Genomic DNA, 24,031 nt, shown 5'->3' with positions numbered 1-24,031 from the left:
TTTAAGGTTCTAGATATATTTTGCCAGATTGCTTTCTAGAAAAGTCATACTATTGGGTTGACCAAAAAGTTCGTTCGGGTTTTTCGTAAGATGTTACGGAAAAACCCAAACAAACTGTTTTGGCTAACCCAGTAGTTTACACTTTCATAGTTGGTGTTTATATTAGTACAGACTTATCACATTCTCACCAGTATTGAGTATAGTAGCTACAAAATCTATGTGACTATCCACAGATTTTTCACAATTATAGAAGGGAAAATCTTAAAAGAGTTTGTCTGGTCCAACATTTTGCAGAGGACAACGAATCCCAGATAATTAATTAAAATAACAACAGAAAGCCGAAGTCAGGTTAGCATTTTAGTTTTCTGGACTTCTGGTTCAGTATTGTTTTCACCAGAGAATACTGCTTTATTGTTTACTGAATGTTTATTATAACATGGCGAGGTACTATACTGGGCACTTTGATTTTTAAAAATCTAATCTTTCCAATAACCCAAGTGGTGAGTGGTTTGAAACTTTACCATTTGTAGGGAAGAGGAGCTAAAGAAGAGAACGAAGGCAGTCTTCAAACACTGAATGGGAAAAAAGATTAATTAGGGAAAATAGGTGGAAATCACAGGGAAGTGTTTTGGCTTAATGTAAGGAAGAACTTTTCTAAAGAATACAGTAGTGCTGTTCACCAAAGAAAGAGGAGGTCACGTTGAATTACACTGCTCCATTTTGAAAGTATTTAAGCCCAGTCTGCGTTTGCCAGGAATGTGGAAAATGGAATCCATGTATGGAATAAGAGAACTAGTTGACTAAAGATGATGCATTATAAAGAATGTGGTAGAGTACCTGGCATGGAGTTTAATGCTCAATAATGATAACTATTATAAACTAATTATATCATAAATTAGATAAAAAGATACCATGAAGTCCCTGAAGCTAGTGACAGAATAAGCAGAGATGCTAATAAATAATGAAAGAAGTAAGCAAAGAAAAATGGAGAGGAGGGAGAAACTAAAGCCAAACCTCTTCTGTCTCAGAAAGCCAAGGGGACGGAGAGTTTCTAGGAGATAGTCAATTTGTTGTAAAATATTAGATGTAGGTTAAAAAGAAAGAGAAGTGTAATATACAGATAAAAAAGATACGATGAAAGAAATGAAAAATCACCCACAATCCCCTATCCAGAGATAAAAGTTGATAACATTTTATTCTTTTCAGATCTTTGAACATGAATTTAAAAGCATATCTATAAATATATAGATGGGTAGATTTAGATATATCACTAAACATCTTGTAATATCTCTTTTATCATTTAATACACATATGAATATCTTGATGTCAGTAAATATGGATATGCATTATAATTTTCTGTTGCTGCATAATTCATTACATGGTTGAACATAATAGTAGGTATTCAGGTTATTTGTTTTCTCACTTTATAAACAGTGTTCACTTATCTCTATCTTTGGTGCAACTGTCATAGTTGAGGCTGTCTTTTTTGCCTAAACTGTTTTAGTCCCTTAATTTTTCCTTCATCTTTTCTTGCCCTCTTGCAGTCTGTTTTCCATATTTTTTTTTTTTTTTTTTTTTTTTTGCGGTACGCGGGCCTCTCACTGTTGTGGCCTCTCCCGTTGCGGAGCACAGGCTCCGGACGCGCAGGCTCAGTGGCCATGGCTCACGGGCCCAGCCGCTCCGCGGCATGTGGGATCTTCCCGGACCGGGGCACGAACCCGTGTCCCCTGCATCGGCAGGCGGACTCTCAACCACTGCGCCACCAGGGAAGCCCTCCATACTTTTGAATGGACAAATGCCATGATAAGCATTTTTGTACATATATCTTTGTGTACGTGTTCATTTGTTTTGTTTTTTTTTTGGCCTCAGTGTGCAGCATGTGGGATCTTCGTTCCCAGACCAGGGATTGAACCTGTGCCCCCTGCAGTGGAAGCGCGGGGTCTTACCCACTGGACCACCATGGAAGTCCCTGTTTTTATTTATTTATTTTAAATTTTATTTATTTAACTTATTTATTTTTGGCTGCGTTGGGTCTTCGTTGCGGTGCGCGGGCTTCTCACTGCGGTGGCTTCTCTTTTTGCAGAGCCCAGGCTCTAAGCCCGTGGGCTTCAGTAGTTGTGGCTCGTGGGGTCTAGAGTGCAGGCTCGTTAGTTGTGGCGCACGGGCTTAGTTGCCCCGCTGCATGTGGGATCTTCCTGGACCAGGGCTCGAACCCGTGGCCCTGCATTGGCAGGTGGATTCCTAACCACTGTGCCACCAGGGAAGACCCCCTGTTTTGTTTTTAGACTAGTTAGTTAGAAGTGGAATTGCTGGGACTTTCCTGGTGGTCCAGTGGGTAAGACTGTGCTTCCAATGCAGGGGGCCCGGGTTGGATCCCTGGTCAAGGAACTAGATGCCACATGCATGCTGCAACTAAAGATCCCGCGTGCTGCCATGAAGATCCTGCATGCAGCAACTAAGACTTGGTGCGGCCAAAATTTAAAAAAATTAAAAAAAGAAGTGGAATGGCTGGGTCCAACTAATGGGTATGCATATGTGAGGTTTTGATACATGTTGCAAGATTGCCCCCCCATAAAAATTTTTTAAAATTTACTATTTAAAAATACTATTGCCTATTGCGTATGTAAAGGTCCCATTTCCCTACACCCTTGCCAACAGTCTTTTTAATCTGATGGTCTTAGAAATTCTTGATCTCACTAGATTTCATGCTCATCTGTTACCTGTGAATATTTATGAGATTGCTGGAGAAAGCGTTAAGCTAGGGATTGCAAATATCTACAATACCATTGTTTCCCTTTCTGAGTCTATGCCAGATATCAGTGATTGATCTAGTTTGAGTTAATTGCTTAAGGACAGTTACAATATTTTATATACTAAGGAAGTTCTTGAGTGTAGGGGAAGAACTATAACAGAAAAACATAGTGGTTGACTTGGTCCATTCAGTTCTGGGGTTTTCTGTCATACTGCTTGTACACATGTTACTGCTTTGGGCATTTTTAAAGTGAGGCAGAAACTAATAAAAGACTGTCATTTTGCAGATACAATTTAATTTTGTCCTTTCTCCATTAAGGAAATCCTTTCTTCCCAGAAGTACAGTTGTTGAATTCAAAACAAACCAAGTAAAAATTATAAAATTTAATAAGCTCTCGATAAGATTGAAAATCTTGTCTGTATACACTAGATATGCTTTTAACTTTGCACTTACTGCCTAAGGAGATATATTGGATACCTATACTTAGGAGGTTCCAGTTTTGTGGCTTTCTTATTTTATTTTATTTTTATTAAAGCCAGGATATCAGCAATGTTATTATTATTTGTTAAAATAAATAAATTTATTTACTTATTTATTTTTGGCTCCATTGGGTCTTCGTTGCTGCACGTGGGCTTTCTCTATTCGCGGCGAGCGGGGGCTACTCTTCATTGCGGTGCGCAGGCTTCTCGTTGCAGTGGCTTCTCTTGTTGTGGAGCACGAGCTCTAGGTGCGCGGGCTTCAGTAGTTGTGGCTCGCGGGCTCTAGAGCGCAGGCTTAGTAGTTGTAGTGCACAGACTTAGTAGCTCCGTGGCATGTGGGATCTTCCCAGACCAGGGATTGAACCTGTGTCCCCTACAGTGGCAGGAGGATTCTTAACCAGTGCGCCACCAGGCAAGTCCCAGCAATGTTAATTTTGTTTTGAATCTTCTTTTAAGGGCATTTCATATAATTTGTTTTGACTGCTAAGGTAGAATAGTTTGTTGTTGAATGCTACTGGTTTGGTTATCTACAGCTTAACTGTGTCTAGGGATTTAAAATAGACAAACCTTAAATTATAAAAAATTGGATTTCAGTAATATAACAATTCATTATGTTGTTATCTTAGAGAAGAGGGAAGGAGTTTCAGATTATATTCTCAGTGGTTACTAGGACTGTTATGAGTGATTTGCATGGCTATGGTACCTAAGTGGAATGGGGATAATCTCACCTAGCCTTTGCAGAACCATCTGAAGCAGATGGCAGAGGCAGAGAAGGACTCGTCATGTAGGAAGAACAGATATATGAGTGACTAAACTTAGTCTGTTGACTCTTGTCAATACATGGATTGAAATCTGGTATGTGTATCAAGGCTTGGATGTGCTTAGAAAGATTGATGAGTGAATTTTTAATTTAATCTTGAAGGTAGATTGGCTATAGTTGAAGATAAGAAAACAAGTATGCTTTAACTAAAATCTTTGGTTGCAGGTTAAGAAGAAAACCTAGCTTGTTGTAAGCAAAATGGAATTTATTAGAAGGCCATTGCTGAATGTCATTGAATGCAAAAATAAACCTTTAGCACCTTAGTTTAAACACATTAGTTCAGCAAACTGATCAAGGGTAAGATTCACCCCACCTTGTTCAGGTGCTCACTCCTGGTCCAGTTTGTGATGGCAAGGAATATGGAACCATCTAATAAATACATCTGTGGTTATTGGAGGCCCTTGGAGGGTGGAGTGGGGTGTAAGTCCTTAGGGAAAGTAGGCTGATAGTGAACTGTATGGACATCCTCAGAGGTGTCTACTCTGCTCTTGCTTTAAATAGTGGATTACTTTTTACATTTAGTACTCAGAAACCTGTAAGTTATTTATGCTTTGTAAAGTTTATAGTTTAATTTTAATATAAATATAATAATTAGAGAGTAAGGCTAAATCCTTTTTGATTTTTACATATCTTGGATACTTTTTTGTTTGAGATGGCAGCACCTAGGAACAGCACAGTGCTTGGCACGTATGACCCTTAGCAAACACTAGTAGTTGAATGAGTACTTGAGAGGAGGTAAGACCCATTCATGTGTGGCCTTGAACACCAAACTTATAAAGTGAACCCTCCCTCCCCCACAGTGACCTGACCTAGTCTTCACGGCTGCCTTTTAGATTTTTCTTTTTATTGGATTTCTTTTGTTATTAGGCCAAAGTAAAAAGATTTTTATCTTGTGAATCACTGAATCAAACAAAAAAGTTTACTGAGGCCCTTTTGAGGTGCATTTTTGGGGTCTTTAATTATCTATGCATTGTCATGAATGCTTAGAAAGACTTTTTTTTTTTTGTGGTACACAGGCCTCTCACTGATGTGGCCTCTCCCGTTGCGGAGCACAGGCTCCGGACACGCAGGCTCAGTGGCCATGGCTCACGGGCCCAGCCGCTCTGTGGCATGTGGGATCTTCCCGGACCGGGGCACGAACCCGTGTCCCCTGCATCGGCAGGCGGACTCTCAACCACTGCGCCACCAGGGAAGCCCTAGAAAGACTTTTAAAACCAGATGTTCAATGGAAACTTTTTGGAAAGAAAATGTTACAAGACAAAGTGTTTATAAAGTCTTCAATGAATGGTTAGATATTGCTAGATACTCCACCTTCGATGTATAGCTAGACTCTGACAACTTCGTAACACCTCTGCAAATACCACCCTAGTCCGAGGCTTCAGCATTTCTTCTGGAACTGTGTAGAATATCTTCCTAAATGGTCTCCCTGCATTCGCTTTTATCCCTTGACAGTGTGTTCTCCAAAGGACGTGACTTAAGTTGGATTACACACAACTCTGCTGAAAATTCTCTGGTGGATTCCCATTCTAAAATAAAACCTAAAATTCCTTCTGTGATCTACAGAGTTCTATGGGATTTGGCCTCTACCTCTCTCACCTTAACTCTTGTGGTGTACCCCCTTCATTCTGCTGCAGTCACAGGGACCTCCAAGCACACTCAGTTTAAGGCTTCTGCACTTGTAGTTTTCATTGCCTGAACATTCTTGCCTGAGGTAACTTCATTTCAGGGCTCTGTTCAAATGTGGCTTATCAAAGAAGCTTTCCCTGACTACCCTGTCTAAAAGAGCACCCTTCATCACTCTCTAATTCTTTCATTCTGTCTTACTTTTTTTTTTTTTTGCGGTACTTGGACCTCTCACTGCTGTGGCCTCTCCCGTTGCGGAGCACAGGCTCCGGACACGCAGGCTCAGCGGCCGTGGCTCACGGGCCCAGCCGCTCCGCGGCATGTGGGATCTTCCCGGACCGGGGCACGAACCCGTGTCCCCTGCATCGGCAGGCGGACTCTCAACCACTGCGCCACCAGGGAAGCCCCTGTCTTACTTTTCTTCATAGCACTTATAACTTGACAGTATATGTTTATTTATTTCTGTATCTGTTTCCTCTTCTAGGTTCCAAGCTCCATGACGGCAGGGATTTGGTCTTTTTTATTCGCTGCTCTATCCTCAGTGCCTAGCACATAATGGATGCTCAGTAATTATTTGTTGAATACATGAGTAAATATACACGTTTGTGTACTCTGGGTAGTAATTGGGGGAGATGGTGTATTACAGACCTGGCACTGGTAAATGTGAGGATAACTGTTGAATTTAGGAGATAGGAAGAAAAGAAAATCATTAGCATCCCATAGCACTTGTATATTTTTTTATAAAGTTGGTGGAAGTGGTTGCTTTTGTAATTAGAATTGATATTTTATCAAGCCATATTTGGTCATATTTCATTTAAGATGAAGAAGATGACTTTGTGTGTAAGAAGGCAGCCTCTAAATCAAAAGAGAATGGAGGATCTCCAAATAGTTATCTTGGAGCATCAAACATGAAAAAGAATGAAGAAAACACTAAGACACTAAACACTAAGAATAAGCCTTTGTCACCAATGAAGCTTACCCCCACATCAGTGCTTGATTATTTTGGAACTGCAAGTGTCCAAAGATCAGCTAAGAAGATGGTGGCAAGCAAAAGAAAAGAGGTGAGTGTTCTACAGGCAAGCAGGAATGTTCAGGATTTGTACCCGTTCCGTTATTAATAAGAGGTGAAATTGGATTTTATGAATAGACCAGCATTTTATTGATGAAAATAATTTTCCTATGATTATGGGTAAAATGTAATTGCTATTATGTTGGAGGACGACCAAGTTAGAATATCACACATTTAAGTTTTTAATATTTGAAAGTGAGAAAAGATCATTTAAATCATAAGAATAAATTGTGATTCTTAGAATTTAAATACTCAGAATGCAAACTCATTTTACTCTTGACCTCAGACAATATAATTGTTCCCAAATGAGGTCATGAACACATAACTTAGAATAGAGCCTCCCTATGCTATGCTTGTGACCTATTCTATTTTGGCTGATGTTGGATTCATCTTTTCCTGGACATTTAGGAAACAAATACAGATAAGTTAGTGAAAGTAGTTCCCTGCGTGGAAGCCTGCCGAGCAGTGTGTGTGTTGATTTCATTAGTACCTCCATTAGACAGTGTAATCTTTCTCATGTGTTGGTGTGCCAATGTTCTGGACTACTTCTGAAGCGAAGACATTAGTCTCTAGGGTTTTCTTTGGGTACTTCTTTTGAACATTTCAATAGAATTAAGTGAGAATAATCTGTCTGTAGCATATTTGCTTGTTAAGAAATTGGATGTGGTCACGGAGTAGCCATGAACATAATTTTTTGGCTGGTGTGCATTGAGTCTGTTTCATAACTGGTACATTTATCTCTCATTGGTGTATTTACTTAGCTATAGTTAAGAAAAAGCACCTTACTTTGAACTTAAGGTTTATGCTGATCTTGCTTGATTTTCCTTGAAATATAGCCTTCACAAAATGCAGATGATTCCAGATTAAATGATGAAGCCATCGCCAAGCAATTGCAACTTGATGAAGATGCAGAGGTATTAGCATTTTCTTTAGATTTCATTAGCACCTTGATGTTGTCACTTGCTATTTAGTCTACCCAGGCAGGCAATCAAGATAGTTCTAGTTTCATTTTGGATTGAGCCTCATTGTAAGAGTTATGTGTAAAATAAGTTAAAATCTAATACTATATGAAAATCTAAGTTTATATAAAAGATAAATGATGAGAGCAGGGGATAACTAAAGATTTATTATTAGATTTCTTTGAATGAAAGCCTCCTTTAGAATAGTTAAAATAATTTAACTTGGTCATATCTCTTCTCTTTCCCCTCTGGGCAATCTCATCTACTCCTCTGGCTTTAAGTACTATGCATATGCTGGTGATCTCTAAATCTATCTTCAGTTCAGAGTGCCCTTTGTAGTGAACCTGTTATATTCATTCAGTTAGTATTTATCGAGCACTTACTGAGTGCGTGGCACACTTCTAGGTGTTAAGGATACTGAAAATAAAAAAAAAAAGTCAGATCATTATAAATGCCACGAGGAAAAGTAAAGGAATAGATGTTTGGTGTGATCTATTTGAAATACAGGGGTTAGGAAAACCCCTCTGAGGAAGTGACATTGGGGCACATAATTCATGATAATGGTGAGCCATGGGGCTTCCTTCTACCTGGAGGAAGGTTTCCTCTAAACATAGAGAATAGCAGGTGTAAGCATCCTGAGGTAGAAATGTTTGAGTTTGATGAGTTTGGAAGAAATGGCCAGCAGCAAATCCTGTTATGTCATGACTGGTCTTTGGTACCTACCAGAAGGACTTGGGATGGTAAGGAGTTTGGATTTTAGTCTCTGTGAGATGAGAAGCCATTGGAGTATTGAATAGAGAAATGACATGACTTTTGATGGCTCTTAAAAGAAAATTATTCTGGCTGCTGTGAAGCTAAAGAAACCACAGTGGGCAAGAACAAAAGCAGATCATTTTGGAGACTGTTAGGGTAGGGGAGGTGAGAGAAGATGTTGGCTTGTACCAGGATGGGGGTAATGGAAGAGGTAGTGAGAAGTGGTCATCATCTGTATATGCCTTGAAGGTGCAACCTTCAAGTTGTTGCAGATAGACTGGACGTAAGGTATGAGGGAAAGAGAAGATTTAAAGGTGACTCCATGTTTTTTGGCTTGAGCAGCTGGGTGAATGGTGATATCACTTTTTTTTTTTTTTTTTTTTTTTTGCGGTACGCGGGCCTCTCACTGCTGTGGCCTCTCCCGTTGCGGAGCACAGGCTCTGGACACGCAGGCTCAGCGGCCATGGCTCACGCTCTGCGGCATGTGGGATCCTCCCGGACCGGGACACGAATCCGCGTCCCCCACATCGGCAGGCGGACTCTCAACCACTGCGCCACCAGCTAAGCCCTGGTGATATCATTTATTAAGACTGGAACACTGGTACAGGAAAATCAAGAATTCTGTTTCGCACATAAGTTTGAGATGCCTAATAGGCTTCCAAATGGATATGCAGAGTGGGTAGTTGGGTAGAAGAATCTGGAGCTCAGGGGAGAGGTCTAAACTGAAGATGTTTATTTGGGATCATTAACATTTGAATGGTATTAAAACCAATGTAACTAGATGAGATCATGGGGAGAGAATGTAAACAGAAAAGAAGTCTCAGGATTGAGCTCTGGGGCACTGTCAACAATGAGAGGTCAGGAAGAGAAGGATGATCCAGCAGAGGAGATTTAAAGAAAGTGGCTAGTGAAGTAGGACAATAAGGAAAGCTTGGTATTTTATGTAAGCCAAGAGAAGAAGGTATTTCAAGGGGGAGTGTTGTCTCTGTCAGAGACTTTAGACCTTGGTACCTGCTGTTTGAACCTCCTTCCTGTTTATTAGCTTAAGTGCCACTTTCTCATATTCCCTAAACTATGTTAGAAATCCCTTCTGTATGCCCTGTAGCTACTATTAACGTTTATTTGTGTCTTCTTAAATTGCTATTTCAGTGTCTTCCTGTATGTAGACTTTAAACTCTACCTACCAGGGCTGTTTATGTCTCAACTATTGTGACATCAGTGTTCATCTTAGTGCTTGGCAAAGAAGAGGCTCTTTTTTTTTTTAAACATCTTTATTGGAGTATAATTGCTTTACAATGGTGTGTTAGTTTCTGCTTTATAGCAAAGTGAATCAGCTATACTTATACAAAGAAGAGGCTCTTGATAACAATTGTTTTGAGAGAACAGTATTCTAGTCTTCTGAAATAGTAATACTGACTGTTCACGTTTTATTAATTTGGCAGTTTATAGTTTGTGTTTTCAAAATCTTTTTCCATATTATTGACGACACTGAATTTTATAAACTACATACAGATATCCACATGACTCAGGGTAGGACAGATGGCCTAGGTAAAATCATGAAGTGATTTTTTTAGGGACCTGACTTCTTATCTGTCTGAAATACTGGAGGCTTACCCTGTCCTTTCCAAACCAGGTGTGGCAGTTTGTATCACAATCCTCTGTTTTCCCATTTCTATCACATTCTTTCAGAATCCTGTTTGGGTCCTGTTTCTCATATGTAATGAGAAATACATTCTACTTCCACACGTTCTCTTCTGGAAGAGCTCCATTTTACTGAAAGTAAAAATATTTGGAAATAACAGCGAGGTGAATGTCTGCGTGTTACATTAGCATTTTAGGAAAACTTCTGATATAATGACTTAAATTTTCAAAAGTCAGGACAGATAAATTACTACTGTGTTGTACCCCTGAAACTAATATACTATTAAGTCTACTGTACTTCAATTAAAAAAAATATCAGAACAGATACATTTGAATTAGTAATTGAAAATAGAAGTTTGATGATATTAGTGATAGTTGCATTAGTATGTATCTTACTGTGTGTGCAAAGAAGGTATATAATTTTCTTGGTTTATAGATTCATTTCTTTGTGTGCCCCCCACACCCCCACATGGCTATTGTTTTTCTGTTAGGATAGTGATTCTCTCCTGAACTCTTTTTAGAGTTTAAAATAAATAGAGATGAGAGATCTGTAAGTGTTGCATTGGGACTATTAAGAAAAAGCTACAAGACTTGGAACTTTATGCTCAGTTTATCTATCAGGCTTGCAAAACTAGAAATATATGTTCTGCAGTCTAATTTGGCTTCACGAAACAAACTTGTGATACTCAGCTATTAAGTGAAAAAATGTCCTAGTTACTTTCTGGGAAATGTTTTTCCAGTTTCTTTTAAGTATCATGAACCACACATTTTAAAACTTTTCATTTACAAAAAGAAAAAAAGCAGCTCACTGTGTTGACACTTTTTACAGCTAGAGAGACAACTGCATGAAGATGAAGAGTTTGCCAGAACATTAGCCTTGTTGGATGAAGAACCCAAGACCAAAAAGGTGGTGTTTTACCAGGCTGTTTGCACTCTGAATATACAGTACAGATCAGTGTGCCCTTTCAGACCTGTGTAGTCTAGGCTCTGGAGATATAACCATGAATAACTCTGCTAGAGAGAAGCTAAATTATTTTCATTTATAAAAATGTTTTTGGAGAAGCTCATTGAGAAACTTCTTCTTCCTAAAGGAAGGTTGATAGAGCCAAAGCCAACCAAAACCCTTCTTCACAAAACAACAAGTTGTAACTTTTACTTACTGTCTGTCACAAAGGGGTTCTCATGTACTTGTTCAGAGAATAACATTTATAAAGATTCCAATGGAATCTAAAGTTTAATAACTTTAATATTAATTACTGTCTTTTTAAAAACATAATTTTGCTGTTTCTAGTTAGCTAACTTTAAGATCTGTATTAGGACAGTCTCAAATAATAATGAGTGTATTTTTGGGACTCTCTAAAAGCGTCAAGATTTTTTTCTTTAAGCACTTGATCGCCAAATAATTAGCCTTATTTCTGTTGAATCACATTCTGTTAATATTGTCATTATCAATACCTGACTAAAAGATTTTGCAGCAGGCAGGTATAACACAATAGGGTATGGTGGGAACTCTGTCATTTGAAATGCCTTACTTCATCTAAAGGCATTTAAATTAGAATTATTTAAAAAATATGCTGTGTCATGCACCCCAGTTTGTGACCTCTTTGTAAAATGGAGAGTTTTGAAGGAGCAGTGAAGAGAATGGACATTTGGACATTTTTTTCTCTTGAGAAAATACTCTTTATTTTTCTTTTGATCTTTAGATTGTTTTTAATTTAGTCTTTTGGGTTTAGATTTTAGTTTTTAACTGCATAATGCTAACAATTTGAGACTGGAGATGAAACCAGCAGAAACAAGGCTTTCATTTTCAGACTCACAAGTGGGGAACAACTGGCATAATTTTTTATAGATGTATTTTTTATACCCTTTCATCTGTTTCCTCATCTGTAAAATTAAAAGTACTAAAACATGTTTCATTTGCCCCAGAAATTTTGTGTATAAATGAATGAAAATTTATTGTATTGTTCCTCTACTTTGGAAGATGACCCTTAATGTTTGGTTGATTTTAACAACATATTTTGTGGTAACAGTTTTCCTGTTATTTGTCACATTTGACACTTTTTACGTTTTCTTAGGCTCAAAAGGACCCAGGAGAGAGAGAGACGTTTTCATCTGTGCAAGCCAGTTTATGTAAAGCAGAAAAACCTAAATATCCTCATAAAGGTAAAACTAGCAGAAAAAAGTAAGCTGGAACATTTATCTTTATAGAAGAAAATTCATGTAATCATTTTTAAATGTTCTGTTGAGTAATTGCCTGGTATTCTTAGATAGATACTTCATAGGAGTACTGCAGCGTGTTCTACTTAGATACCTGGAAAGCTGTTTGGATATTAGTTGGTATAGAATGCCTGTCTGCTCTGATTGCGAGAAATGTATCATAGCTCTTGGCTTCATGTTTATTTCCAAGTGTAGTGCAACTGTGTGGACTTCAATACATGAAGACAAAAGACTAGATGTTTCAGGCTTATAGAGTTGGCTCATAGTTATCCAGGTCATCTGAAGCTCTTCTGCTGGTTGTCTGTAGGTTTTAGGTTTTTTTTTTAGTGGTCCTGATATCTAACCATCTGTTAATATAGATGGGCTTAATCTTATAAGTATATCTGTTCATATAATTTTAGTCTTGAAATCCCAAGATTCTTTCAGACTTTATTACAAACAGAAATTTTTATGTGACATATTTTAATTAGCAACTTTTCTGTGTGAATTTCAGATCATTGACGTTTATCTGTGGGATAAAGTCCATGTTCTCAGATGTAGTTTACCATATTATTTCAATTAGTGAGTAATTTATATTGAAAAAGGCAGATCTCTTAATTTGAACTGGTTATACAAAGAAGTAATATACAGATGTTTAATTTTTTTTTTTTTTTTTGCGGTATGAGGGCCTCTCACTGTTGTGGCCTCTCCCGTTGCGGAGCACAGGCTCCGGACATGCAGGCTCAGCGGCCATGGCTTATGGGCCCAGCCGCTCCGCGGTATGTGGGATCTTCCCGGACTGGGGCACGAACCCGTGTCCCCTGCATCGGCAGGCGGACCCCCAACCACTGCGCCACCAGGGAAGCCGCGAAGAACTAAAATCTTAATGTGCATGTTATGAAGTCACCATATGACGTTGTGTCCTACTAAGATTATTCAGTTGAAAAATGAAAAAGTAATCTTGATATTGGGTATCATTTTCCAAAAACAACAATCATAATATTTTCCTTCTTCCTAATAAAAACAGAACAATTTTCAGATGACAGAAAGAACTGCAGTCCTAAGAAGCAAACTAAATGTGAAAGTTCAAAAGAATCTCAGCAACATTCCAGGTCATCCACTCATAAAATAGGAGAAACTTCTTCTCCAAAAACCAGTTCCAAGCTGGCACCACTGAAAAAAAAAGAAGAAAGTTCTAATAAAGAAACACAGCCTATGGCCTCAAAAAGAAAAGAAAATGCCATTGAGTTGAAAGAGACAAGAACTCCTAAGAAAATCAAAAGTTCTCCAGCTAAAAAAGAGGTATAAGTTTTCTAAAAGCATATCATTTGGGGGCTGTGTGTTGATCTTGGTTTGGTTGTGTTCAAGTTTTATTTCTAACTTTATAAGTCATTACAGTACTTTTTAAAAAAAAAATAAATTTATTTATTTATTTTTAGCTGCGTTGGGTCTTCGTTGCTGCGCGCAGGCTTTCACTAGTTGTGGCGAGCAGGGGTTACTCTTCATTGCGGTGCGTGGGCTTCTCATTGTGGTGGCTTCTCTTGCTGCGGAGCACGGGCTCTAGGTGCACAGGCTTCAGTAGTTGTGGCACGTGGGCTCAGTAGTTGTGGCTCGCGGGCTGTAGAGCACAGGCTCAGTAGCTGTGGTGCATGGGCTTAGTTGCTCCACGGCATGTGGGATCTTCCCAGACCAGGGCTTGAACCCGTTTCCCCTGCATTGGCAGGCGGATTCTTAACCACTGTGCCACCCGGGAAGTCCCCTTTTCGTTTTTTTTGCTTGGGGCTGGCAACTTGGCTTATACACCCAATCTACCCTGAGGTACGTGCCTTTAGAGAGAGTCAAAAGGTTTGAGAAGGGCTGATGGCAGGGATGTTTATAAGCCAGGCACGTGTAAATTGGGGAGTACCTCTGTAGCTAAAATTGTTAATATCAGGACCAAACACTGAAGTGACTTAATGTTTATTTATTGATATGTATTTTTAATTTTACATTGAATTTGCATGACTTTATTCAATTTCCTCTCCCTCTCCCCAAAGTCTATAAGTCCTGAAGATTCTGAAAAGAGACGAACTAATTATCAAGCTTATCGAAGCTACTTAAATCGAGAAGGTCCCAAAGCTCTGGGCTCCAAAGAGATACCAAAGGTAAGAGTACTGAGAGGATATGTCATGGCCTCTGGCCTGTGGGTCCATGTATGTATTTACTATGTTTATAGTAGCAGAGAATTAATAATTAAAAATGAACAGAAAAGCGTTAGTCACCATCTTTACGAATTAGGAGATAGGCTACGGCAGTCACAAGATTAATGCTCTTTGCCTTCATGGTGCTTAGGTCTAACTCAGGAAAGAGACATTAAGTAAATTATTATTTAATTATAGTTGTGATATGTACCATAAGGGAACAATCCGAGATTCTTTTAGGGGGTGTAACAGAGGAGCCTGGCCCTAAGAGGAGTTGTAAGTGGGGGAAAAGTATGACCAGATTTGCATTTCAAGGAGAGCACTCTGGCTGCTGAATATAGAGTGCAGTGGAGGGGGAGGAATAAATATAGGGAGATCAATTAGGGGAGGTGGTGAGAAATAATAGTGACTTGTCTAGGCTAGTAGCAGTGAAAGGGCTGAGCAGTGAAGTAGCTTCAGTGGAAGAGGCAAAATCTGTAGGACTTGGCTCTCTTTGGCGCATGTCTTTTGTATTATCAAGTTAACTTTCCAATCAAGAGATTATGTGCTCTTGCCTTTCAGTTGCTCACAGGTTGTTAGATTTACTATCACAGGGGAAACAGCCAGAGAGAAGGGCAGGAGCTCAAACTTGTTTAGTTTTTTCAGAATTGAAACTTTCATTTTTTAACAATAGCAAGATATTCTGTAGGTACATTGCATCTGGTTGTTAAAGTGTTACAAGTTAACTAGTAGTTTAAATTTTAAAAAATGAGAATAGTATGAATGGATAATTTTAATACACTTTCCTAACCACGTTGGACGTATATTTTTTTTGCTGGTTTTATAAGTTTATTAAATGTTAACCTACATAAGAATTTCTCAGGATTTAATTTGTTCCTGCTTATTTGTTGTAAATTTCCTGTAAATTTTTTCATGCTGAGATTATTTATGATGTCAAATGAGAAAAATCAACTTCCTGTAGCTTTGATGCCAAATATTTCTTTGGAAAGCTGCCATGTAATTTCCTCTCTGCTTGAACACTTTGGTTTTTAGGGAGCTGAAAATTGCTTGGAAGGCCTTACGTTTGTAATCACAGGAGTGCTGGAGTCCATTGAACGAGATGAGGCCAAGTCTCTAATTGAGCGTTATGGGGGAAAAGTAACAGGAAATGTCAGCAAGAAAACAAACTACCTTGTCATGGGTCGTGATAGTGGTCAGTCCAAGAGTGATAAGGTGGGTACTGCTGTGTTCTCAGCACAGTGAAGTAGGCTGCTTGCCTTGGCGGGCTCTTCATGTGACCATATGTAGTATAATGTCCTTTACACGGAGTGAGATGAAGGAAAAAAATGGAAAAGTAATTTCTTCACTACATTATTTCTTCTCCACAGAAATGTTGTTTGGCTTTGATCCTGGGATTTTGGTTTTCCAGTTGAAGGCACAGTTCCTATTTACTTGGCTTTCTTAGCGTACTATTCTAGTCAAAATCTCGTTTTGAAGATAGAAGCAAATGAAGTTTTCTTCTTTTTCTAGTCCTAAGTATACCTATATATGCTGCTGTGGACTCCATCTTAAGTTTTTTAACTGGAAGATCTTTTTATTGGAAGGTCTGTTGGGTAGTATTGCATTTAGTTCCAAGTAATAGAATACCTGACTAACTGTGGTTTTGACAAATAGCTGCTTATTTCCTTACCTTATGAGAATTGCAGAGGCAGGCAGTTGCGGGGGATGGTTCAGCACCTCGGTGATGTAGCTAGACTTAGTGCCATCCTCCACTTCTGTCTTCATGCACGTTGCCTTGTGTTGCAAGGTAGCTGCCACTCTCAAGTTCACATATAAGGCAGGAAATAGGGAGCAGTGACAAGATGTTATACTAGCTGTGACTGACCTTATAAGAGTTTCCCTGGAAACACCTCTTACAGAATTCCACTTAAGTCTCATTGGCCGGAGCTGTCACATGGCCATTCACAGCTACACGAGAGGTTGGGGAGGATGAGGACTTTTCTGATTCTCAGACCAATCATAAGTCATCACTTGGAGATGGACACATTGGAGTTCTGTTAGCAGGGATAAGGTAGAGGAGAGTGTCTGCCAACCGATATGGCTTTGACCCTAGTGGCTTTGACCTTTGTAGGGCAGAGGGAAAGGTAAAGCAATCCACAGAAGTGGCAGTGTGATACCTCAGGTGCCAACCCACCACTCTTAGAGGAGGTATCTGTTATTTTCTTTTTCTTTTTTTTTTTTTTTGCGGTATGCGGGCCTCTCACTGTTGTGGCCTCTCCCGTTGCGGAGCATAGCCTCCGGATGCACAGGCTCAGCGGCCATGGCTCATGGGCCCAGCCGCTCCGCGGCACGTGGGATCCTCCCGGACCGGGGCACGAACCCGCGCCCCCTGCATCGGCAGGCGGACTCTCAACCACTGTGCCACCAGGGAAGCCCTATTTTCTTTCTTTTTAATGATACTTTTTCATGAACTTGGTTTTAGAAAATATTCCAGTGTTATCTAATTTACAAATGTGGTTTTTCACCTTCTGACAAGTCTGGGAATCATATTTTTTTTTTTACAGAAAGTAATGGTTTCAATGATTTGCATTTTTAATTAATAGGCAGCAGCCTTGGGAACAAAAATTATTGATGAAGATGGCCTATTGAATCTGATTCGAACTATGCCAGGCAAGAAGTCCAAGTATGAAATAGCAGCTGAAGCTGAGGTTTGTATATAATGAACTTGACTTTAAGTTGGTGTATAGCAACTTCCCTGTTTCATAGAGACATTTCTTGGGTGGATGCAGGTCTGTGGGCTAAAAAATTAACTTTTCCTTCTACCACAAATGAACTTACCTTATTTCCTTTTGAGTGGTGGACTGTGCTGTAGGCTGTTGTCTTTGACGTGTTTCCTTACCTTTCTCAAAGGAGTATGAGGAGGGAGAGGGGACCTTGTATTGCACTTACCATATCTACTTAAACCGTCCATATTTTCCATATTCTTGCAATAACATTGTGCAAAGGTTCTTGCTTAAGAGTTCTTTGAAGGATATACTATAGGTATCAGCATGATAATATTTTCATTTAGAACTATATTAGGACTTTTCCAGTTGTGACAGAAACCGAGCCGATACTAGCTTTAGCAAAAAGGGAAGAATTTTGACTCACATAACTAAACTCTGGGCAGTCGGATGCAGGAACTACTGCATGTACAGACTGCAGTGCTTTTAGGACCCTTTCAGTTTCTGTCTCTCTACTTCTCCTAGTGTTAGCTTTATTCATTTCCACTATATACAGGTCTTTTCCACGTGTAGGACACAGGGGTGCCAGCAGCCCAAGTTAAATGTCCCCAGCTCTGTCATCCAAGTGGTGAGGTGGTCTTCCGATTTATTCCAGTTAGAAAAATCTTGGAGAATGATTTGGATTAGCCCGTCATCAGTGTCCCCTAATGTTGACAGCTTACATAGCTGTAATACAGTTATCAAAACCAGGAGGTTAACATTGATGCCATGCTGTTAACTTCACAATTCCCCCCCGTTATCCTTAGGATCCCACACTGCACTGAGTTGTGTCTTCTTAGTCTCCTCCAATCTATGATAGTTCCTGAAGTCTTTCCTTGTCTTTTTATGACCTTGATTTGATGAGTACTAGTCAGTTGTTTTGTAGAATGTCTCTCAGTTTGGGTTGTTGATGTTTTCTCATGGTTAGATTGAGGTTATGCATTTTTGGCAAAGAAGACCACATAAGTGATACTCTGTCCTCCTCAGTGTATCGTATCAGCTGTGCATAATGTCGGTATGTCTTATTACTGGTGATGTTAACCTTTGTTACTTGGTTAAGATGATTTCTGCCTGCCTTTCCCACCAGTGAAGTGACAGTTTTTCCCCTTTGTAACTGATAAATATCTTGGGGAGATACTTTAATACCTTGTTGTTCCTCAAACATTCACCCACTAATTTTAGCACCCACTCACTGGTAAAGAGGCACTTTTTTTTTTTTTTAACATCTTTATTGGAGTATAATTGCTTTACAATGGTGTGTTAGTTTCTGCTTTATAACAAAGTGAATCAGTTATACATATACATATGTTCCCATATCTCTTCCCTCTTGCGTCTCCCTCCTTCCCACCCTCCCTATCCCACCCCTCTAGGTGGTCACAAAGCACTGAGCTGATCTCCCTGTGCTATGCGGCTGCTTCCCACTAGCTATCTATTTTATGTTTGGTAGTGTATATATATCCATGCCACTCTCTCACTTTGTCACAGCTTACCCTTCCCCCTCCCCATATCCTCAAGTCCATTCTGTAGTAGGTCTGTGTCTTTATTCCCATCTTACCCCTAGGTTCATCATGACCTTTTTTTTTTATTTTCTTAGATTCCATATATATGTGTTAGCATACAGTATTTGTTTTTCTCTTTTTGACTTACTTCACTCTGTATGACAGACTCTAGGCCCATCCATCTCACTACAAATAACAATTTCGTTTCTTTTTATGGCTGAGTAATATTCCAATGTATATATGTGCCACATCTTCTTTATCCATTCATCTGTTGATGGACACCTAGCTTGTTTCCATCTCCTGGCTATTGTAAATAGAGCTGCAATGAACATTGTGGTACATGACTCTTTTTGAATTATGGTTTTCTCAGGGTATGTGCCCAGTAGTGGGATTGTTGGGTCGTATGGTAGTTCTATTTTTAGTTTTTTGAGGAACCTCCATACTTTTCTCCGTAGTGGCTGTATCAATTTACATTCCCACCAACAATGCAGAGGCACTTTTCTTTTTATTGAGACATTATTCACACATCATAAAATTCACCCTTTAAAAATGTATGTTAGTGGTTTTTAGTATATTCACAAGACTGTGCAGCTGTCACCACTGTCTATTCCAGAACATTTTCATCACTCCCCACAGAAACGCTACACCCATTAGCAGTCACTCTTCATTCCCACCCCTGGCAACCACTACTCTACTTTCTGTCTATGGATTTGCCTGTTCTGGAAATTTTCTATAAAGGGAAACATGTAATATGTGGTCTTTTTTTCTGGCTTTTTTCACTTAGCATCGTGTTTTCAAGGTTCAGCTGTGTTGAAGTATAAATCAGTGCTTCACTCCTTTTTATTGGTGATTAGTATTCCATTGTGTGGGTATACCACATTTTGTTTATTTGTTCATCTTTTGATGGCCATTTTGGGTCGTTTCCATTCTTTTGGCTATAATAATATAATTATTTGTATGTATAAAATATAATAATGCTGCTATGAACATTTGTGTACGCGTTTTTGTGGAGAAATTAAATATTAACTAGTCAGAAAACAAATTCTTAATCCTTTACCTTTTTTTATTTTTTATTTTTTGCTGTATGGGGGCCTCTCACTGTTGTGGCCTCTCCTGTTGCGGAGCACAGGCTCCGGACGCGCAGGCTCAGCGGCCATGGCTCATGGGCCCAGCCGCTCTGCGGCATGTGGGATCTTCCCGGACCGGGGCACGAACCCGTGTCCCCTGCATCGGCAGGCAGACTCTTAACCACTGCGCCACCAGGGAAGCCCCTTTACGTTTTTTTAAACTGATTTTATAATACTTATTACTTTCAAAAAACTAATATATTCTCATTTTTAAAATTGTATTTGGGTGCTTTTTGGTGTGCTGTTAATTTTTTTAAGGTTTGGAAGGTGGGGATTTCCACAAATAGCAGGGTCAATTGTGAAAAGACAGACCCAGGTTGGGTAGCTCATTTGGATATCTTAGATTGCCCTCTAGAGTACATTTAGAAGGATAGAAATTCTCTATATCTCATCAGGTTTCTTTTTTCCTCCAATTTTTAAGATGAAGAAAGAAAAATCCAAATTGGAAAGAACACCCCAAAAAAATGACCAAGGAAAAAGAAAAATTAGTCCAACTAAGAAGGAATCAGAATCTAAAAAGTGCAGACTGACTCCCAAAAAGCAAAGCTCTATAAAGTCAATAAAAAAGGAAACAAGTATGTTTCAGAGAGGCCTGGACTTCAAGGAGCAGGTGGCTGAGGAAACAAATGGTGACAGCTGGGCTAGGAATTTGGCTGATGACAGCAGTGAAAACAAAGTGGAGAATTTGCTCTGGGTGGATAAATATAAGCCATCCTCGCTCAAGACCATAATTGGACAGCAAGGTGACCAGAGCTGTGCCAACAAACTCCTGCGCTGGCTCCAAAACTGGCACAAGAGTCCGTCCGAAGATAAGAAACACGGTGATTTTACAGCTTCATTCATTTTTCTGTGTGTCTGTCACCATGTCATTGCTCAGTGACACATGTGTTAGGAAGTGTAGTAGTTGGTTCATTGATCTCTCAGCAAGCATTTATTGAGAGCCTGCTCTGAGCCTAGGTGCTGTGCTAGACCCCGGGAATGCTATTGTGAACAAAACACAGTCCCCTTTAAGGCACTCCCGGTCAGTGAGGGAGACGTAGGTAAACCAGTAATTAAAATGTATTGTGCTAAGTACTGTTACAGGGTTAAGTATAGGGTCCTCAGGGGGTGGAAGTGTGTGGTCAGGGATTCCCATCCCTAGAGGAAGAGATATCGAAGCTAAGACTTGGAAACTAAGAAGGAGTTAGCTAAGTGAGGGGAGGGGAGTGTCGGGTGGGAGAGCGTACATGTACCAAGATCCGAGACATGTGAGAGCAAGACCCCTGAGAGGGCCAGAGAGACTTGGGAGGAAAGGTGCAAATAAAAAGCTGAGGCACGCTTACCGAGTAGGCAGCCTGAGAATCCCAGTAGCATGTTTGCTTTTGGTAGGCACGGAAAATGAACAGTTGCAATATATATTTAATGTCCAAAGTGTTTATTATTGGAACTGAAGTTTCCAATCACAAATGTTAGTAGTGTTGTCTTGAGCTCCAGCCATAGCCCTGGGCGATACTGTGTGAGAAATAAGAAGGAGAAATTTAGTGAGCATCATAGTGAATTCCCAAAGCAATGACCGGGTTATTAATGTCTAGGTGGCCACTAGGCATTGGCCAACAATGCCAGTTTATTTTATTTATAACAGATAATATAATTGTAATAATACAGGGTTAAACTTGAGCTGACCCCTTTTCTCTTTCCAACACCAAGTAAAAGGTGGTATAAGTGCTTTGTGTACCTAGAGAAGACTTTTTAAGGCTTCGGGTGAACTATAGTCCGTTTTCCCATGCCTGAAGTAGGTTTAACCATCTCTCTCTCAGTCCTTGTATGTGAATTATGTGCCAGGTCCCCATGTGATAAGGGGAGGAGTTGAGCTGGGCAGGATAGTTGCAGATACAGCATTTTCAGTTCATTATTTTTGTGATCATGTAGGTGACTGTGCTTGTTAGTATTTACTGAGACATGCCAGGCTCTGTGCTCAGCATGTCCATCCTCACAGCATGCCCACTAGACGCATTACTATTGTTACCCTCATTTTACAAAGGAGGAAACAGACACAGAGGGGTTAAGTCATTTCTGAAGTTCTCCCAGCTGCTGGTGAGCGGTAGAGTTAGGATCAGAGCCCAGGTAGTGTGCTCCATGACCTGTGCTTTTGTAGGAAAGGAAACTCATAAGATTATTGTTTCAGATCAGGGTTTTAAAGTTTTCGTGTTTTATTTTGAGTGGAGGTGAGATAGGGAGTAGAATTTCACTAAATGCTCTGGAAACTGTTGTTTATACTTTGTAAAAAATATTCTGCAAATTTCGAACTAAACTGGAGGTGCTTCTGATGCTAACTTTACGCAGTTATTCCTGCCATTCCTGCATTTCTGTTAGGTGGTAGAGGTTAACATTCTGGAACTTCTTTCTTCCTAGCAGCAAAGTTTGGTAAATTTGCTGGCAAAGATGATGGCTCCAGTTTTAAAGCTGCATTGCTCTCAGGCCCTCCCGGTGTTGGCAAAACAACCACAGCTTCTCTGGTTTGTCAGGTGGGTATTCTGTCCTTACTTTTCTAAAATCAAACCTCTAGAATTTGCTTTGGTTCTGGGCATATTTGTCATTTTCATCCTTTTTTAAATATTGGTAATTATAATAATAGGTGATATTCACTTGTGTGCCAGACAGCGTGCAAATAAGCCCTTGGGTGTATAATCTTATAGATAATATGTCTTGCAGACTCTTATAGATACAGATATCTTACATACCCTCGTAGGAAGAATGCTGTGTACTCAATATAGGTACTGTTGCCATCCTCATGTGACAAACGAAACAGGCTTATAGAGGAGGGTGGTGGCACAGTGTGAACCCAGGTAGTCTAACTCTTCACTGCTATGGGATCCTGCCTTTGCTCTTGTTGTCTCTATGGCTGCCATATCTCTGGACAATGAGAGGACGAGGCACTAGAGCCAAGCAGGGCTCATGTATCAGGATGCTATGAAACGATACATGAAATAGTATCAGCATAATAAAATGAGAGGTTTTAAACTTACTTTAAATTTATTGCTGGATTGGGACTTCCCTGGTGGCGCAGTGGTTAAGACTCCATGCTCCCAATGCATGGGGCCTGGGTTTGATCCCTGGTCAGGTAAATAGATCCCACATACATGCTGCAACTAAAGAGTTCACATGCCGCAACTAAGGAGCCTGTGTGCCGCAACTAAGACCCGGTGCAACCCAATAAATAAATATATATATATATTTTAAAAATTTATTGCTGGGGCTTCCCTGGTGGCACAGTGGTTGGGAGTCCGCCTGCCGATGCAGGGGATGCGGGTTCGTGCCCCGGTCTGGGAAGATCCCACATGCTGCGGAGCGGCTGGGCTCGTGAGCCATGGCCGCTGAGCCTGCGCGTCCGGAGCCTGTGCTCCGCAACGGGAGAGGCCACAACAGTGAGAGGCCCGCGTACCGCAAAAAAAAAAAAAAAAAAAAAAAAATTATTGCTGGATTTCCCAACCCTCTGTTGGATAGGCTGGTGGTTTCATTTAGTGTTTGTTGTATGGACCAGACCATAAATTTTTAGTTGGTGTAATAACTATATATTTTCTACTCTATTATTTAACATTTAAAAAAACAAAAAATTTTTTCCCTAGTCTTTACAATTGTGAAGATGGCTCTTTTTTCCCTTTATTATTATCATTACTTTTTTTGGGAATTGAGTTACGGTCTTTCATAATGCCTTATGATCAACATAATGATCAATTTTGGGAAATAAGTCCAAATTACTTTTCACAGTTTGACAGGAAGATTGTGTATTGGGATAGTTTGACAAAGAATGATTTAACTGTATAGTTTATCTTGAAGAGTCAATAATTACTTTTTGTTATCCTAATAAAGATTAATTCTAGATCTATTGAAATTTTAGGATGGTTATATTTAATTCTTTTGGGGACTTTAAGAAGCAAACTTCTTAAAATTGCTTGTGTTCAAATATACTCTTCCAGATTAGTGCTATGTGAGCTGAGGTTTGAAGACCAAACTTGTGTGTGTTTACATGTGTGTGGTATGTTATGTATATGATATTTTAAAAAAATCTCTTAGTAATGTGAGGCATATTATAGTTCATCCTATTGTCTGTTAGTATCCTACTTTATCTTTTCACCCATGGTTACTTATGTGACTTCTCTACCCTCTTTCTTTCTTAATTGCCTTGTTTTTGGGGGGTGAGTTATTAATTTGC

At 39.6% G+C, this 24,031-nt stretch overlaps 1 protein-coding gene across 2 annotated transcripts in view; it reads left to right on the top strand.

Moving 5' to 3' along the window:
• RFC1 (replication factor C subunit 1) overlaps positions 1-24,031 on the top strand; it is an 82,975-nt gene that overhangs the window by 37,228 nt on the left and 21,716 nt on the right. Inside the window, exons 5-14 of one of the 2 annotated variants that reach the window (XM_082838833.1) lie at positions 6,494-6,735; positions 7,580-7,657; positions 10,926-11,003; positions 12,172-12,259; positions 13,320-13,594; positions 14,329-14,436; positions 15,505-15,684; positions 17,055-17,159; positions 20,261-20,660; positions 22,231-22,343. In XM_082838833.1, the coding sequence (XP_082694959.1) occupies positions 6,494-6,735; positions 7,580-7,657; positions 10,926-11,003; positions 12,172-12,259; positions 13,320-13,594; positions 14,329-14,436; positions 15,505-15,684; positions 17,055-17,159; positions 20,261-20,660; positions 22,231-22,343 (1,667 nt within the window). The remainder of the gene's footprint in view (positions 1-6,493; positions 6,736-7,579; positions 7,658-10,925; positions 11,004-12,171; positions 12,260-13,319; positions 13,595-14,328; positions 14,437-15,504; positions 15,685-17,054; positions 17,160-20,260; positions 20,661-22,230; positions 22,344-24,031) is intronic. The other variant, XM_082838834.1, reaches the window with a different exon arrangement.

The sequence above is a fragment of the Leucopleurus acutus genome, assembly GCF_964270905.1.
Source record: "Leucopleurus acutus genome assembly, chromosome: 4".
NCBI classification, from domain to species: domain Eukaryota; kingdom Metazoa; phylum Chordata; class Mammalia; order Artiodactyla; family Delphinidae; genus Leucopleurus; species Leucopleurus acutus.
The sequence above is the reverse complement of the archived record's forward strand: the minus strand, read 5'-3'. Positions and strand labels throughout refer to the sequence as shown.